Genomic DNA, 19,176 nt, shown 5'->3' with positions numbered 1-19,176 from the left:
GTTATGTACCCCTAAGAAGTCTGTTTGTGGCTACAGTTTTGCAATGCAAAGACTGCAGTAACTACTGTAGGCATGGTGTTGCTTGATATCTGTTACTAAATAATATAAGAGGTGGTGATGAAGATTGCATGATTTGCAATCAAGTTTATGGTGATGATGGTGAAGCCGAATGCTTTCAGTCATTGCTGTATAAAGTGGATGGCAACTTCCATGGGTTAAACAATGTATTTGCAAGTTAATAGCAATGATGCCCTGCTCATCTGTGCCAAATGCTGTTGTAGATTTCACAGATGCAAGATGTGACTGACTTGGTGTGAAGTTTGCGTTCTCATACAATATTTTCACTTTTAACTAAATCACATGTACTGTGCTATATTCACCCTGGACCTGAAAAACACATTTAGTCTGTTCTCAGAAAGATATTTTAATAATTCTTGTTATTTGAAAATTTATTTATATTTTAATTTAATCTCATGTACTTTGCTTTCTGAATAACAATTCTAGTGAAGTCTATGAATGTTGACACAAAACAGAAAAAATATTCCATGTGTAATGGATGTTTAACCACTACGCCCTGTTGAGTTCCTTGGATTTTTTTTTACAAAGGGCACTAAATTTGAAACAATCTAATAAAAGAAGAAATCTACATGTTTTTGAAACATAGTTTACAACTTCCTTTGAGAACAATAGTGGGTAAAATACTAATGTTAACATGTTTGGCCTTTTTGTTATGCCTCACCTGATTAACATGTTTTACCAGTCTTTGAATGGTATGTAATCAAGAGTTTATATTTTAATGTGATGACATTGGGATATTAATAATTATGGATGCATATATCCTTTCGAATAAAGGGTTAATTCCTGTAATTTAAACCCTGTTTGAAAAGTTATATGAATAATCCACACTATGAGTGGATATTTTCCCAAGACCTGCAGTGTTGATAAAGGCTAAAATTGTGACTTGGGTTTTCTTGCTGTTCTTTAAAGTTTTGATGTGGACTGCAGAGGGAATAATTTCATCAGTGTGTTTTATATTCTTATTCTTTAGGATTTTAAATAACTTATTAATAGCTGTTTCAAAGTAGTTCAGACAAGAACTGCTTTAATATAAATGTGGATGCAGTGTTTTTTTTTCCAGTAGCAAATTGAGAAAATTGGTTATTTGTGTAGTGGAACACAGTTGTAAGTACTTCTGGTTCAAAGCATGCTGATGTAGAATTTCAGCTGGGCACTTTTGGATGATTATCATGATTATGCATCTGATGTGACTTTCAATGGAATGTTGCCCAGGAAACTGTTGTACTGAGAAGCGCTTGTCTTTGAGAAGCGCTTGTCTTTGAGCAACATTGGAACAGCCAAGCTGTTAAAGCCCTGTAACAATGCTATTCAAAGCTGGCTTCTTGGAACACAAAATAAGTTAGCCAGCATCACCCCTGCACCCAGGGGATGTGACCCATGCCTGACTGGCTTTCTTTCACTTCGACCTAGCACAACAAACTCATGCATGTCATTAAATGCACAGGTGAATTTCTTAGTTTTGGACTTTAGTTTGTCTATATTTTGCCATAGGAATTTCTTGTTCTATCAGTAGCACCAGAAAGTGGCAACCTTTTTATTACTGGGCAATGTACTTTTCTGGTGCTAAGGTTCTGAAGCAGTCTGGTTATTTTACTTATAGGTTATGGTGAATTGTTCTTGCGCAGATCATCTAGTTCTCTCAAAATAAATGAGATGGTGATTAAAGTGAAAAGTTTCCTTTGTAATTCTTTTGATGGAACAACCATATACACAGTGGATTGATGGAACAATCCATTGTCCCTTTGGTTTTCAAGGCGGAAACCATCATTCCAGTGCCAAAGAAGGTGACAGTAACCTGTCTGAATAACTATCGTCCCGTGGAATTAACGTCAACCATTATGAAATGCTTTGAGTGACTGGTCTTGGAGCACATTAAAGCCTTTCTTCCAGCTACACTGCACCCTTTCCAGTTCACTTATCACTCAGATCGATCCTCTGATGATGCATTAGTCTCTGTCCTCCACTCCGTCCTGTCCCATGGGCCAGACTGCTGTTTATAGACTTCAGTTCAGCGTTCAATACCATCATACCTCAGAAACTGGTGGGGAAACTCTCCTCACTGGGTTTCAACACCAACCTCTGCAATTGGATACGTACTTGATTTCTTAACATTAAGGCTATAGTCAGTCAGTGTGGGCAGCAACATCTCTTGTCCCATTATGCTGAGCACTGGCACACCCCAAGTCTATGTGCTCAGTCCGCTGCTGTTCACATTGCTGACACATGACTGTGCTGCATGATCCAGTTCAAACCGTGTCATCGAGTTTGTGGATGATACAACCGTGGTTGGCCTTACCAAGAGCAGTGACAAAATGGAGTTTAGAGAGGAAGTGGAGTGGCTGGTGGATTGGTGTGAGAAGAACAACCTAAGCCTGAATGTGGAGAAGACAAAGGAAATCATTGTGGACTTCAGGAAGGTGAAGACAAACCATCCCTCTCTGTGAATATATGACTCCTCCATACAGAGAGTTAAGTGCACCAAGTTCCATGGAGTTCACATCATGGATGACCTCACCTGGTCTCTTAATATCACCTCCCTGAACAAGAAGACATAGCAATGTCTCCACTTCCTAATAAGATTGAGGCAAGCAAGGCTCCCCCCCCCCCCCCCCATCTTAACTGCATTTTACAGGAGCATCATTGAGAGCATTCTGACAAGTTACATTCCCATCTGGTATGGGAGCAGTTGAACATCAAACCTGAAGCCTCAACAAAGGACTGTGAGAACAGCTGAGAGGCTACTGGAATTGACTTACTTGTTTATTTATTTCTATTACTATTCTCTTCTCGATTATGTATTACATTGAACTGCTACTGCTAAGTTAACAAATTTCAAGGGACATGCCGGTGATAATAAACCAGTCATTAGGCTTCTGAACTCCTGGCCACATCCTATTCGAAGTGTTAATCTGTTCCGTACCTCACTATATTTAATATTAATGCACTTTAGTTTGTTACTTATGTGTTGTTCATTGGTAGATCTTATCCTTGCCCTCTTAAGTTAGCATGTGTACTTTTGTGCTTTATATGTAGTTAAATGACAAGAAACTTGATTTGACTTGAAATATAGTTTATGCATAGTGGATTAGAATCAGAATTAGATTTAATATCTGTCATATATTGTGAAATTTGTTGTTTTGTGGCGCCAGTACATTGAAATTCATAATAATAATAACTATAAATTACAATAAAAATATTTTTTAAAATTACATTAAGTGCGAAAGGAGAGCGAAGATATTGAGGTAGTGGGTTCAAAGTATTGGGTTGAAACTGGTGGTAATAGTTTTTATTAACAAGCTGGTAGATAGATTTGTTATACGCAATTGATTTGAAATATCTTGTCGTTGCAATTATAGGCCGGTTTTCTCCTCTTAGAGCAACAGACTCATCATAGTTAACTGTGAACGCCTTGGTTTCCAGTACTGAAGTACTGACAGAGATTCCACTTAGGGATTCTTTAGGCAATCCATTGGGGTAGTTTTGTGTTTTTCCAGATCCCAGGCTCTGAAACATGGAAGCTGAGACTGTACCACTTTAAAATCTTGCGTAAGCGTAGCTGTTTGATTCAGATGAATGGGAAATAATGATGTCCAAGAGAAAAGTTTCAGAAAATATTTTTTATCCCAGAAATTTAGTTTTTCTTATTCTGCTTTTCAAGGCATTAAATTAATTATTTTAAGTGTTTTTCTTTTTATTAACAGGTCCTATGTGTTACTGACTAAATGTCAAAGACATTCACAGTTGCTTGGTAAAGCTAACAGATTTGACAGCAGGAGAACCTGGGGGCGAAATAACAGCAGCTGCCAAAGCTGTCCTGTGAGAGCGGCAGGTTGTCTGTTATGAGGCAGCCCCTGAGTTGCGCTGTAGCCACGCTGAAACACAGCAAGCCAGGCTCCCTGCAGAAAAACTGTTCCCAGGGCCATGCTGGAACCAATTGTGTGCCCCAGGCATATGGCCAATTCCCTTTCGGGCAATGGAAGAATTGTCCAATTAATCAGACAGATTGGTTATATTTCTGTGTTGAAGTGAATTATTGCAAGGGTAAGGTGCTACACTGTCCATTCACTTCCTCCCTTACCTCCATTTAGGGCCCAAAGTTATCCTTCCATGTGAGGCAACACCTCACCCCTGAATTTGTTGGGGTGTCTATTGTATCTGGTGCTCCTGATGCAGCTTCCTCTACCTAGATTGGTGAGGCCTGACGTACGTTGGGGACCGCTTTGTTGAGCACCTCCACTCCATCTGCTAAAAGCAAAATTTCTCAGTGTCCAACCATTTTAATTTCTATTTCCCACTCCTGTTCTGACATGTCAGTCATTGGCCTCTTCTTTTGCCATGCTGAGGCCACTCTCAGAGTGGAGGAACAACAGCTCGTATTCTATCTAGTTAGCCTCCAACCTGATATCATGAACATCAATTTGTACATCTGGTAATTTTTTTGCCCTCCTCCTTCCCTCTTCTTCTATCATCACTCTGGCCTCTTACCTCTTCTCCTTATCTTCCTATCACCTCCCTTGGTGTCACTCTTTTTTCCCTTTCTCCCATGGTCCACTCTCCTCTCCTATCAGATTCGTTCTTCTCCCGCCCTTTACCTTTCCCACCTGCCTTCACCTATCAGCTTCTAGCTTGTCCTTCTTCCCCTCTTTCTTCTAGCATCTTTCCTCTTCATTTCCAGTCCTGAAGAAGGGTCTCAGCCTGAAACATTGACTGTTTATTCATTTCCGTAGATCCTGCGTTACTCTAGATTTACAGCATCTACATAATCTCTTGTGTTTAAGGTGTAGTACTGTTAATTAAAGTACAATGAGAAACTTCAGAAATGTATCCATTAGCCAGTAAAGGACTTTTCCTTAAATAGTTTACTTTTTGGTAAATAATCTGTTAACAACATTTGTCCACATAGCAATTTATTATTTTGCTTTTCCTTACACCATGGAAGGCAGTCATTCAACATATTGAGGCTACATTGTCAGAACAATTTAATCAATTCCAGTCCCCGTTTTATTTTGTAGTGATCTATTATATGGCTGTTCATTCTTTCTTTTTCTTTGGTCACCCATCCACACTCTGGGTAATTTGCAGTGGCCTTTTAACTTACTGGCCAGCACTTTATTGGGATATGAGAGAAATCAGAGCAATTATGGAAAATCTGTATGTTGCAATCAGAATGTACAATCTATGTGTCAACGTTGGATATCAGAATCGAACCTGAGTCGCTGGACAGTGCTGCATTTCAGCCCTGATTGTTATGTCTTGATTCATTACAGTGGATTTTATTTGTTTCTTAACAAAGATCTGGTTAAATTTTTAATGAGCTTTCTAAAGTTTGATGTAAAACTGGCTGAATTTTATTGAACAATAATATCACTTTTTAAATAATACATTTAATATTTATCTATAAATTATTAACTTGTGTGCAGTATGTTCTCTTGCTCTACAAAACTTGCACTTGTATTCCTCCCTGTAGCAGACTCATTGAACTCTGAATTTCTAAATGAGTGGTGCTATCCTGTGTAATTAGCAGGTCATCCTTGTCTTTAAATATGGCAGAATGACACTAGATTTAACCTTGTTTTAGGATTCTATTACCCAACAAGTTTCTTGAACTTCAGAGAACAAGCAAGTGTCATTTGGATGTTATTCAATAGTCAGTCTCGTGTTTGTTAGTGAACAGGAAGTCTTGAATGTTAGTGAACAGTACATCTCATTGCATATGTCAGTGAAGAGCAAGGCACATTGCATGAATTTAACTTTGGAATAGCAAGAGTGAGATCTGTGCAAGAGCAGGAATAATTGAAATCAGCAAATCCCCTTATGTTGGAGTTTCACTTGAGCCAATAAAAATGTGTGATTTAAACAGAGTGGCTGTTTTTTGGAGTGAGTAGAGTTAGAGTGGGGAAATGAGCCTTTATCTCAAGAAGCTTCGCCAGGGAGAGGCAGATGCTATTTTGGATTGGTGTATGTGTGGGGAGCCAGTGGAAGAGTCTAAGATCTGAGGCTTTGCCAAGAAGGCACAGGTGAATAGCAGAAAAAAACAGGTAAGTTTTTAAAAAAATATTTGTTATCTAAAAATATACCAAATTGGAACAAATTAAATGAAGTAGGGATGCAGGATCAGGTGATGGATGTGTTGTTGCAGTCAGTATGGTTCCTTTAAAGGGAAATCTTGCCTAAAAATCTATTGGAATTCTTGGAGGAAATAACAGTCATGATACACAATGGAGAGTCAGTGAATGTTGCTTACTTGGATTTTCAATCGTTTGACCAGGTGCTGCACATGAGGCTGCTAAACAAGATAAAGAGCCCATGGTATTATCGGAAAGTTACTAGCATGGACAGAGAATTGGCTGACTGGCGGGAGGTGTTATGTTACTTCTGTTTAAATGTATTGTGGGTGAAGAATCATATTCTGGAAGAATTGGAGAACTTTTATTTACACTAATAAACAAACATGTCTTAACCCAGCCACATGCTGGAACATTCTAGCAATCTTGCGCATACTCAATGCTCTGTCCAATCATGTACTGGCACATCAATGCACATGATATCGCCACAGGAGGAAGAAAGTGGGAATAAAGGGAGTCTTTTCTGGTTGGCTGCTGGTAATTGGTGATGTTCCATAAGAGTCAGTATTGGGTCTGCTACTTTTCACATGATATGTTGACGATCTGCATGATGGAATTGATGGCTTTGCAGCCAAGCTTGTGAACAATACAAATATAGATGTAGGGACAGACAATGTTCAGGATGCTGGGAGTCTGTAGAAGGATTTGGACAGATTAGGAGAATGTGTAAAGAAGTGGCTGATTGAATATAGGGAATTTTATGGTCATGCACTTTGGCAGAAGGAATAAGTCATAGATAAATTTTCAAAAGGGGAGCGAATACAGAAATCAGAGGTGCAAATGGACTTGGAAGTTCTAGTGTTAGATTGTCTAAAGGTTAACCTCCAAGGTTGAGTTTGTGGTAAGGCAAATGAAAAGTTAAGCATTCATTTTGGGAGGATTTGTTTTAAGAGCAAAGAAATAATGCAGAGGTTTATAAAGCTTTGGTCAATCTACACTTGGAGTATTGTGAAGAATTTTGGGCCCCTTGTCTAAGAAAGATTGTGCTGGCATTGGTGAGTGTCTAGAGGAGGTTCATGAGAGTGATCCTGGGAATGAACAGGTTAATGTTTTGGAGCTTTTGATGGCTCTGGGCATGTACTCACTGGGGTTTAGAATAATGAAGGTGGATCTCACTGATACCTACAAAATATTGAAAGGCATAGGTAGAGCGGATGTGGACAGGATATTTCCTATAGTGTTCATCTCTTATTAGTTTTGTTGTAGGAGCTTACTGAAGCAGTTTTGCTACTTTTGGTGATCTTATGATGTGCATTATCTTATTAGATACTGTGGGTTTACAGCTGCAGTAATGCCATCTTCCTGATGTAGCTCTTGTAGGAAGGAATGGAAAATATTTCACTATTGAGTCATTCAGCAATTATTTCAGAATAAAATCAGATCTGGACCATTTAAGAGGAAGATTAAGAGACATCCAATCACATATAATACAACTGAACTATGGAACTTGTTCTTCCACCTCAAGTAAACAAAGTCAGCAGATGAGTGCAACCAGTAGTTAATGCAGTCACAGCCAAAGAAGAGCCTATCCCCCAGGACACCATTAATGAGCTACTAAATGTCCAATATTTAGAGCTACTTCATGGTTTGCCATTGGAAGTAAATTAAAACATTCAATCATTATATATTGGCAGTCATTGCAATTGAGCACCTGAAAGATGGACAGGTGGTTCATGATCCCTTGGAAACCATCCCATGATAATTCTGATGGCAGAGTTAATTAAAATGGCAATCATAGCAATGAGCATTCAGGAATCAACGTTGAGACATCTTGCTGTAGGAATACAATTTGAATTTTAAGTAGAACACATGTTTCTGGCATTAAAAAAACTTGCTGGTAAAGTGGTGCATATTGAACGGAACTCTTACCTCTTTGTGTATTTATAGTCATAGAATACTACAGCATGGAAACAGACCCTGCAGCTCATCTAGTCCATGCTAAACTTATTTTGCCTAGTTCCATCTACCCACATTTGGACCATAGCCGTCCATGCCCCTCCCATTCATGTACTTATCCAAACATCTCTTAAATTTTTAAATTAAATGCAAATTCACCACTTCTGCTGGCCGCTTGTTTCACATTCTCACCGCCCTCTGAGTGAAGAAGTTCTCCCTCATGTTCGCCTTAAAACAGTTCATCTTTCACCCTTAACCGATGATCTATCGTTCGTCTCACCCAGCCTCAGTAGAAAAAAGTCTGCTTGCATTTGCCCTTCCTATACCCCTCATAATATTGTATACATTTATCAAATATTCCGTCATTCTCCTACCCACCAGAGAGTAAAGTCCTACCCTATTCTCTATAACTCAGGTTCTCAAGTAGTTGCAATACCCTAGTAAAACTTATCCATACTCTTTCGTTTTTATTGATACCTTTCCTCCAGAACTGCACACAACACTCCAATGTTGCCTCGCCAGCATATACAACTTCAACATAACATCTGAACTCCTATACTCAATACTTTGATTTATAAAAGCCAATACACCAAAAGCTCCCTTTACAACCCTATCTGCCTGTGACACCACTTTCAAGGAATTATGGATCCAGATCCCTCTGTTCAATTTCATCCTTAGTGCCCTACTAATCACTGTGTAAGTACTACCTTGGTTTTTTTCTCCTGAAGTGCAACACCTCACACTTGTCTGCGTTAAATTCCATCTGCCATTTTTCCAGCTGGCCCAGATTCCACTGCAAACTTTGATAGCCTTCCTCACTGACCACTACGTACACTAATCTTGATGTCTTCTGCAAATTTGCTGATCCAGTTTACCACACTATTATCCGGATCCAAATCCAGAATTCCTGAGGATATTGAGGTGAACAAGGTTCCCCCCCCCCACCCCCACCATTCTCTATTCTCACCAGTTTTTCCTGGAGCATCACTAGCTGCATCTTGTTTGGTATGGGAACTACGAGGCCCTACAAAGGATGTGCAGATTGCTGCGAGGATAATCAAGGTCTCTCTTCATATGGAGCTGACATACACCAGGAGCTCCATGTACAGAGGCCCTTAGCATTGCCAGTGACCTTTCCCATCTGTCCAAAGTCACTTTGACCCCTATCATCAGGCAGCTGAACTAGGACAAGGACTGATAGGATGGGGAGCAGCTTTTTCCCCCAGATTGGAGACTGCTGAGCTCCTGCCACCACCCAGGTCTCACCGCATATAAAGCGGCAGTGGTGCTATACTGTTTATTTTTTTACCTTGTCATGTAATACACTTTCTTATTTGTTAATTTAATTGCGGTATTATTATTCTGCGTAATGTGTGTGAGTTAAACGTACTCTGTTGTGCATCTTGGTCTGGAGGAATGTTGCTTTGTTTGGTGGTAGACATGTAAACGGTTGAAATGACAATAAAATTGAATTTATACTTGAGCTTGAACCATTGATGGTAACAAACAACAATAGACCCAGCACCGACCCCTGCATATTTCACTAGTTACAGGCCTCCAGTCAGAGAAGGTACCATCTACTATTCCTCTGCGGCTGCTCCTGTGAAATCAACACCAAATCCAGTTTACTACTTCATCCTGGATGCCAAGCGATGGAACTTTCTGGATCAGCCTCCCATGTGGGACTTTGTCAAAGACATGCAGGAATTAACACACTTCTTCATAGTATTGGAGTAACTAGTGTGATGCAGAGGAAAATTAATCATCAATATGACATGATTAATCTGCCTGAGTTACAAATGAAACATCATAAACACAAGATGACAGGGAAAATCATTACCCAGTTTTCAAAAGTCAGTTCAAGGTGTTACTCCTATCGGTGTATATTCCTTAAACAATAATATTAGCATCTTGATAGCTAAAAATGTTGGCTTGCTTTTGACATCTTGGGTTCAATTATTGCCCACTTTTGGGTATGGTCTGTGTGCCTAGCAAAATCAGAAGTCTATAGTAACCTGAAATGAATGGCAATGGAAAAACTAGTGTGCTTCCTAGTTACTGTGAAATTGACCAAAGTATAATCAGCCGGCTGGTGGTGCAATGGCATCAGCGCGGGACTCTGGAGCGAAGGCTCCCGAGTTCAAATCCAAGTCGAGCCACCTCTGAGCACGCTTTCCATCTGTGCTGGGTTGAGCGTCGATCTAGCCAATTGGCCTCGTAAGAAAAACAAGGGTCAAGTCAGGAACGTTCATACCTTGACTCGGTTAATCCGAAAGGAGACCGATCCTGGCACCACGTGCCAGACAAGAATAACTGACTGTCTGGTGCGACGTGCTAAAAAAAAAACCATGTATAATCTGAAGTCAGTATAAAGATAGCAATTGAAACCACAACTCTACCGGGGATGGCACAATGGCAGATGTGGTTATTGTTCTGCAGCTCTAATGACACGGGCACAATCCCAACCTCCAGCGCTATTGTGATCACAGATTTCTTCTGGATGCTCCAGTTTACTTCCATGTCCCAACTACATGGGTTGGCAGCTTAGTGGCTTACTGTCAGTGCCTCCAATGTGCTGGTGAGTTGTGCAATCTAAAGGGAGTTCATGGGAATGTGGGAGAATAAAATGGGGATTAGGGCAGGACTGGTGTAAATAGAGGCTTGTTAGTCAGCACAGACTGAGCAAGCCAAAGAGCCTGTTTCAATGCTGTATGACAGTGATAACAATAAATAAATAGTGCCTTCATTCTGCTATGTGCAATACTTTCTATGAGAGAACAAAAGCAAAAATGTGCTCCCCCACACCTGCTAGTGAATTGCTGCAACATTAAAGGTCAGTTATCAGAGTCTGACTGTTTTGGTTTTGAAATGAATTAATATTTTCTCCTGAAGTCATGCTGACTGCCTGTGTGTTCTTTTTGCCTTTCCTGTGTCTCCAACTTCGTTGTTCTTTAAACCTCTCAATAAAACATATAACCTCATCTTTCTTGGGATGCCAGTTTAAAACAACTTTAACTTATTCTCAAAACAAATAGGGCCTGCCTTTGCTTAATGATGCAATTGCCTCTCAGTGTTTTAGTTTCAGTAAGCAGCAATTGTGATTTCTAGTAACAGGTTGACCTACCTTTTAATGCACATTGTCATTTCCTAATCTATGAATAAGTGGAAACATTGTAATAAATTCTTACAACCTAATTTTGAATATTAAGGATAATCATTTTACTTTGCAAAATATATTGACTCAATCCAAAACCCCTCAAAGAGAAAAAAAGATATAAATCTTGAACTGTGATATTAGTGAAGGTGGGATACTAGTGAAGAAAGTGTACAATACAAAAAGGAGTCTAAGTGCAGGTTGAGTTCTTCTGTTGTAGCAGTATGAAAGTATTCCCTTTTAGTGGTGAAGGTTCGAGCCTGCAATACAACAGTGTTTTTTTTCTTGAAGATACAACAGGGCTACTGTCAGCTTACAGTATTGCTTTTTCCACAGAATCATTTGGCGAGGATTCATCAAATGGATCTTGCTTATCTGCAACAGCAGCTTGTGGCTGATGCCATTCAGAGATAAAGTATAAGAAGGGAAGATATAGGCACTTGACTCTGCAATCCGATGTTCACAGATGAAATGAGTTTTGGATATCTCTTTAATTATTATTAACTTGCAAATTATATAAACTTTTTCTATTTAGTAACTGCATGAAATCACATCACTACAAAAAATCATTAGTAGATGAAATTATTTTAAAAACACACATATGCCTCCTTCTTGAATCATTGCCAACATTTTGAATGTTGATAAAACTCAGGACTCCCACTATCACTTCTGTGTTACTCAAATATAATTGTGGGGCAAAATTGAGAAATGTTAATGAACTATGATAGGATGTGCATTCTATGGTTTTAACTGATTAAACACCAAATACAAAATCTATTTTCTATCAAATGCTATCATTATTGCCAATCATGCCTATTTACATTTTCATTTATTCTGTTTAAAAATCCCACATGTGGCATTCATAATACAATTTTTTTGTGAAATGATCCATTTGGTGATGTGACATGTTTTTATTTCAGTAAGAGACCAGAAGAGAATAAGAGCAGTTTGAAATGGAGGTGAATGGCAAAAGATGTTCATGATCACATGAAGAAAAAAAGACTATTAAATAAGTTTGAAATTACTTTAGTTGTTATTTTTTCAATTAAATTGTGCTATGTAAAGAATGAAAGTTGGAACATCATTTGAATGAAGATTTTTTGAACAACCAAACATACCCAATTTTACTGAATACTATTTTAAGAACAATAAGAAAAATCTTCCAGGTAGTTGTTCCAAAAAAAATTAAATCAAAGCAATACTACAGTGCCCTAGATATAGCATAATTGGGAAAATCTTAGAGTCTGAGCAAACTTTGCTCACCTGAGCTTCTGCCATCTAATGCTCTTTTTTCACAGTCACTGATCATAAAGATTGGCTTGGGAATCAGATTAAACGAGAGTAACAAACTTAAAGATGTGTCATCTGTCAACTGGTTGGCTGATCTGAAAACATAAATGAAAATTTTGATCCATCATGCCCTTTATTGATGCTGTGTTTTGTACTGGAGTAACCTTGGAAAGAATTGGTATAGTTACTTGAGTTGTAGACAAAATATGAAATGATGAACATGAAGAAAGAAGATTTACAGTCACAGGAATCTTGTTTAAAAATCAGATACAATTGTCAGTGATGGCCTCTGCTCAGCCCAATAAAGACACCATGAATGACCTCCAAATGTGCTATAAGATGTAGTGGCTGCTCTCTTTAATGGAGTGGAATTTCAAGACAAGGGTGAAAGATTCTGATTGGTTATCTGAAAATGATGGAATTTAAACTCCACAGCATGTTTGTGTTTTGTTTTAAATTTGTCCCAACTTTTTTACACGTTTAAATGGGATGGATGGAAAGAGCGTTTTTCCCTTGGCTGAGGAGTCTAGACCCAAGATGCACAATCTTTGACCATCATTTTGCTCTGAGGAGAATCTTCCTCACTCAGAGAATAATGAATCTTTGGAATTATCTACAGGGGGTGGTGTGAAGGCTCAGTCATTCATTTCACCTGAGTCAGAAATCAGTAGATATCTGGATATTAAAGGAATCAAGGGAGTGGGATGGTGCAGGAAAATGGAGTGAACAGAATATCCTTTCTGAATGATGAATGATGGAGCAGGCTCAAAGGGCCAAATTTCAAATACTTTTCCATAATTATGTTAGAAGCCAGACTTGTTGGGAGGAGAATTCTCCAGAAGAGGTAGTTGCCGAAGAGAAGGTAGTGTCACTAAATGAGTTTGAAGGAAGAGATAGGACTTTATGGAGAAGTGGTTTGATCACAAGATTGTAGGTGAGTAGTTGCTGGAGACCTTAGCTTTGTACATTTGCTGCATTTTTTGAAGTCTAAAGGATCCCACTCATCAAGTAGTAAAGATGAAAGAGGTATGATCTTGTTAATAAACTTAAGTGAGAGATCTGGCTCTCATTTACTGGGGTTAGTCACTTATCCACTCCTACCTTCATCCCTTAGTCCCAGCTCTCTTAAAACTGGAAGTGTGAAGTGAGAGTTTGAGACTTGATGATCACCTGATCTCAACTGACCTGTTTTTTTTTGAAGGTTGTGAAAGATGGACTGATGTTGTGGGTGAATATTGTTGGATGGCATGCTAGTGCAGCAGTTAGTACAGCTGCCTTCAGCTTAAAGGACCTAGGTTCAGTTTTAATTTGCGCACTGTAGGGTAGAGTTTACATGTTCTCTCAGTGACTGTATGGTCTTAACTGGATGCTTTAGTTTCTACCCACATCCCGAAGATGTGCGGGCAGGTTAACTAGTTACCGTAAATTATGCCTTATTGTGGCATAGTGGCCAAAGCAACAAAGAGAAATACTGATGAAGTTGTTCTGCTAGGAGCTGGCATGGATCCAAAGGGATGTGTTGCAATAAGTAATGAGGAACATATTGATTGGTTACCAATTTACCAAGCCCGTTTCAGCAACGAATGCATGGGTGTGTACTCATTGAGAAGGCCACAGTAACAATGGTAGCAGCATCTACAGTGATCAAAAATTAGCTTTCAACTAAAAGGTAAGCATATTGGGGTCCTGAAGTTTTGAAAAACTTTTTGTCAGAGGTGGATAAGAAGGTTGTTATATTGATGGTAAGTGTGAGTGATGGGCTCGGTGAGTAATTAATGAAACAACCAGGCTGGCATTAAATAAATGGATTGGAAAATGCAGCTGATTTATCTTCTCCAGTTCTCATGGAGGGACTGAGAAGATGGACAAGCCCAAGGCTGTGAAAGTGATTATGAATAAATCTCAAACTGCTTTAACAGTGAACAAATACAATTGTCATCTGAAGTCCATGGCCAGTCTTCGCTGCTGTAGAGTGGTGTTGCGTTTCAATCTGTAAGGAACAACAGCACATTCTAAACTTAAGTTATGTTCAGCTATGCTAGGAATTTGTAAGTGATTAGTTGTTTTTTTTTGTTTGGCCTTTTATCAGCTCAATACATAATCAATTGAAGCATGCTGTTGTTTTAATTTACCTTTTAGTTGGCACCAAACTCTCAACATTGGAATGAAGCTGAACTGTTACATTTGCCTTCAATTTTTTTCCCCTTTCATTAACTACCATTGATCTGGTGTACCTTTCCACAATTACTTATGAATAAACTTGTATGCCTTCTCAAAAGATTAGTTAATAGCCATGTGGATCTTTTATTATGTTACATTTTATTTAGAGATACAACATGGTAACAACCCCTTGTGGCCCAACAAGTCCACATCACCGTATTACATGCATGTAACCAATTAACCCGTTAACGCATATGTCTTTGGAATGTGGGCAGAAACCAGAGCACCTGGAGGAAACCCCTGCATTCATGGGGAGAATGTATAAACTTCTTACAGAGAGCAGTGGAATTGAAGCTGGGTCACTGGAGTGGTAATAGTGGTACACGAGCCACTACACTACTGAGTTGTCCTCTAATTTTTGTAATTCAAGTTTTGCACCAACACATTTCAAGTCTGAATATATCTGTATTTTGATTTTCTGTTGGTAAAAAGTTTGCTGTTTTCCAGGCTAATTTCATTCTTTTCTCTTGAAAGTGCTTTATAGTGCTGGAATTGGGCTTCATAAATGTTACATACCTCTGTTTTATGCATTTTACTCCTTATGAGTGGAGGTATTCGCTGGCAGTAGGGTATTCAGCTCACTCTGCTACCCTTACTCTTAACAGAAGGGATCACATTTACTAATTTTGACTTCAGCTGCCATTTAAACGTGCACTGTCCAGCAAGAAGCATTGACAATGTTGTGCACTTAACGTAGAAAACTTTACAGGCACTATGAGGGAGCTCATAAAAATGAATAAAAGAGCAGATGATAAGCCACAATTTCAGAATTGGGATATATAACTAAGCTTGGCCATGTCAAAATGCAGAAAATCAAAAGGAAGATGCTGGAAATGGGGTCACCAGAAGAGGGGAGTGTTATCATGGTGAGGGATACGGGGGGGGGGGGTTGGACAATAAGTATACTGTATATTGAGCCTTTCATCATCATTTTCATGGTGTGCCAAAATACATTATAGTTAAAATAAATTTGAATTGTAAATCCTGTTGCATTGTAGAAAAGCTTGTGCATAGTATGGTAATGATGACCTCCTTTAATGTTGAATGAGGGATAAAGGAGATGAGGAATTTCTTTAGCCCGAGAGTGGGGAATCTGTAGAATTCTTTGCCACAGATGGCTGTGGAGGTCAAGTCTTTACATACATATAAGGCAGAGGTTGTTTGGTCGGGACATGAAGGGATATGGGGAGAAGGTAGGAGATTAGGCCTGAGAGAGAAGATGGGATCAGCCATGATGAAATAGTGGAGCAGATAGGCCAAGTGGCCTAATTCTCCTCCTATATCTTATGGTCTGCATCCGAGGGTTCTAAAAGAGGTGGCTCAGGAAATTGCGGATGCATTGGTAATCATTTTCCAATGTTCCTTAGATTCAGGATCAGTTCCTGAAGATTGGAGAGTTAATGTTATCCCACTTTTCAAGAAGGGAGGGAAGGAGAAAACAGAGAACTATCGCCCTGTTAGCCTAACGTTAGTCGTGGGGAAGATGCTTGAGTCCATTATTAAGGACAAAATAGTGGCATATCTTGATAGCAGTAATAGGATTAGGCCGAGCCAGCATGGATTTACCAAGGGCAAATCATGCTTGACTAATCTGTTGGAGTTTTTTGAGGGTGTAACAAGGATGTTAGACGAGGGTAAGCCTAGATTTTCAGAAGGCATTCGATAAGGTGCCACATAGGAGATTGGTGAGTAAAATCAGAGCTCATGGCATTGGGGGCATAGATAGAAAACTGGTTGGCATATAGAAAGCAAAGGGTAGCAGTGAATGGGTGTTTCTCGGACTGGCTGGAAGTGACCAGTGGGTTACCACAGGGCTCTGTATTGGGACCACAGCTCTTTACGATTTATGTCAACGATTTAGATGAGGGCATTGAAAACTATATCAGCAAGTTTGCTGACGATACTAAACTGGGTGGCAGTGTGACATGCGAAGAGGATGTTAGGAGAATACAGGGAGACTTGGATAGGCTGGGTGAGTGGGCAGATACTTGGCAGATGTCATTCAATGTGAATAAATGTGAAGTTATCCACTTTGGAAGCAGGAACAAGAGGGCAGAGTATTGTCTGAACGGTGTAGAGTTAGGTAAGGGAGAAATGCAAAGAGACCTAGGAGTCCTAGTTCATCAGTCAATGAAGGTGAATGAGCAAGTGCAACAGGCAGTGAAGAGGGCAAATGGAATGTTGGCCTTTATTACAAGGGGAATTGAGTACAAGAGCAAGGATGTCCTTTTGCATTTGTACTGGGCCCTGGTGAGACCACACCTGGAATACAGTTTTGGTCTCCAGGTTTAAGGAAGGACATTCTGGCAATTGAGGAAGTGCAGCGTAGATTCACTAGGTTGATTCCTGGGATGGCAGGGCTGTCTTACGCAGAGAGATTGGAGAGATTGGGCTTGTACACACTGGAATTGAGGAGATTGAGAGGGGATCTGATTGAAACGTTTAAGATAATTAAAGGATTTGATAGGATTGAGGCAGGAAATATGTTCCAGATGTTGGGAGAGTCCAGTACCAGAGGGCATGGATTGAGAATAAGAGGTCAGTTATTTAAAACAGAGTTGAGGAAAAACTTCTTCTCCCAGAGAGTTGTGGAGGTGTGGAATGCACTGCCTCGGAAGACGGTGGAGGCCAATTCTCTGGATGCTTTCAAGAAGGAGCTAGATAGATATCTGATGGATAGGGGATTCAGGGGATATGGGGACAAGGCAGGGACTGGGTATTGATAGTGAATGATCAGCCATGATCTCAGAATGGCGGTGCAGACTCGAGGTGCCGAATGGTCTCCAAAAGAAACCTGAACACCAGATACCTTTTATTTAGCAGAACAATGCAACAAATAGCACATTTGTGTTTTTTAGTAGCAGAACACAAATGGACGAGAAGCTCTTCCTACTCCTCAATACATTATTAGCTAACTTTTTTCCAGGGACCTTACATCATGGATTTGAGATTATCAACTCCAAGGCAGAACTTTCATTCTGATCTTAGATCCAAGGGTTTCCAGTCAAGGGTCTCATCAGGAAAGTCCTTTCAGGCCCCAATAATTCAGATCAGATTAGATTAGATTCAACTTTATTATCATTGTGCCGAGTACAGATACAAAGCCAATGATTATCTTATTTTTTATCATATACTATTAGATTAATAGTATTATCTTGATGTTTATTTTACCTTTTATATGAATTATATGAATTATTATGGATATAAATATTTGAGATAATTCTCCTCTTGTTTATATATGTACTTTTTCTTTTCTTTAATTAATAAAAAGATTGATAAAGAAGATTTGCTTAATTCAGCACAAATAATAGATTACAGTGGTGACTTCTTGACTTATGGTGAAAAGTTGTATTTAATGGAAATTGGAGGTACCCTTAGGTTTTCAGTAAGGCATAAATGTGATTGGACTAAAATTTCAGAAAATATCCAGCAAAGTTCAAAAAAAATCAGCTCTACCATTAATCGGAAAGACCATTTTGAGCTGTTATTTACAGGTGGAATAGTTTTACAAATCAATTTAAATAAACATGATGTATAACAACCATGATATTTTACAACTTATTTTCCCTTAGTCCAAACAAATAAATCTTATGATTACTGTTACGTTTGAGGCAGTTGAGAACAAATATTAGCTCTTTGAAAGTCACACTACAATGGTTTACTTTAGAAATAGTATTAAGCTTAGTGGAATTGACATTCCATGTGATCTTGAACAGCTAAGTGAATTCAATATTTTAGCTGATATGTATGTATTTGGTAGGATTTGTAATGGCCAGTCTGATTTTGTTTTATTTTCACTCACAGGTTATAGTTAAAACAAGGGCAGAGTACCAGCCAAGTCAAAAGAAAAGCAAGCTTCAGGCACCGAAGATTGCTGAATTTACCATCAGCTTCACCGATGGGGTTTCAGAACGGTTCAAGGTAATCATAGTTGAAAGAACTGTATGAGTTTTTATTGCTGTTTTGATTGTACTTGATGGGTTTTTGTAAGTGAGGTGATCTTTTACTCTAATGAACAAGCTTCAATTAATAACCAAAATGTCCAGGCTAGCAAAAAAGACATATGACATAGCAGTTCATGAGAATGGCCCCAGGGATTTTGGTTTGTTGCTGGCAGCCTGGCACATGAATAGGGACAGAGGAGACTGGCACTGTAGTCATTAAAGTTTAGAAGAATTAGAGGAGATCTCAAGAGAAGTTACAAAATTCTGAAAGGGTTTTGTCAGGTTGGATACAGAGAACATATTTCTCCTGGCTGGGAGTCTAGGACCAGAAGGCAAAGTTTTGAAATAAGAGGTAAGACTGAGATGAGAAGTCATTTCTTCATTTGGACAATGGTGAGCTTTTGGAATACTTTATCCCAGAGGCTGCTTAAGATGAGTTAATGCTTACATTCAAAACACAAAATAATTG

General features: G+C 39.0%; 1 protein-coding gene across 3 annotated transcripts in view; it reads left to right on the top strand.

The window, feature by feature from the left end:
- LOC132391719 (neuronal vesicle trafficking-associated protein 1-like) overlaps positions 1-19,176 on the top strand; it is a 100,126-nt gene that overhangs the window by 24,612 nt on the left and 56,338 nt on the right. For all 3 annotated transcript variants that reach the window (XM_059965277.1, XM_059965276.1, XM_059965275.1), the window contains exon 3: positions 18,568-18,684. In XM_059965277.1, the coding sequence (XP_059821260.1) occupies positions 18,568-18,684 (117 nt within the window). The remainder of the gene's footprint in view (positions 1-18,567; positions 18,685-19,176) is intronic.

Source organism: Hypanus sabinus, chromosome 3 (assembly GCF_030144855.1).
Source record: "Hypanus sabinus isolate sHypSab1 chromosome 3, sHypSab1.hap1, whole genome shotgun sequence".
In the NCBI taxonomy this organism is placed as follows: domain Eukaryota; kingdom Metazoa; phylum Chordata; class Chondrichthyes; order Myliobatiformes; family Dasyatidae; genus Hypanus; species Hypanus sabinus.
This window is presented reverse-complemented; position numbering and strand designations above follow the sequence as displayed.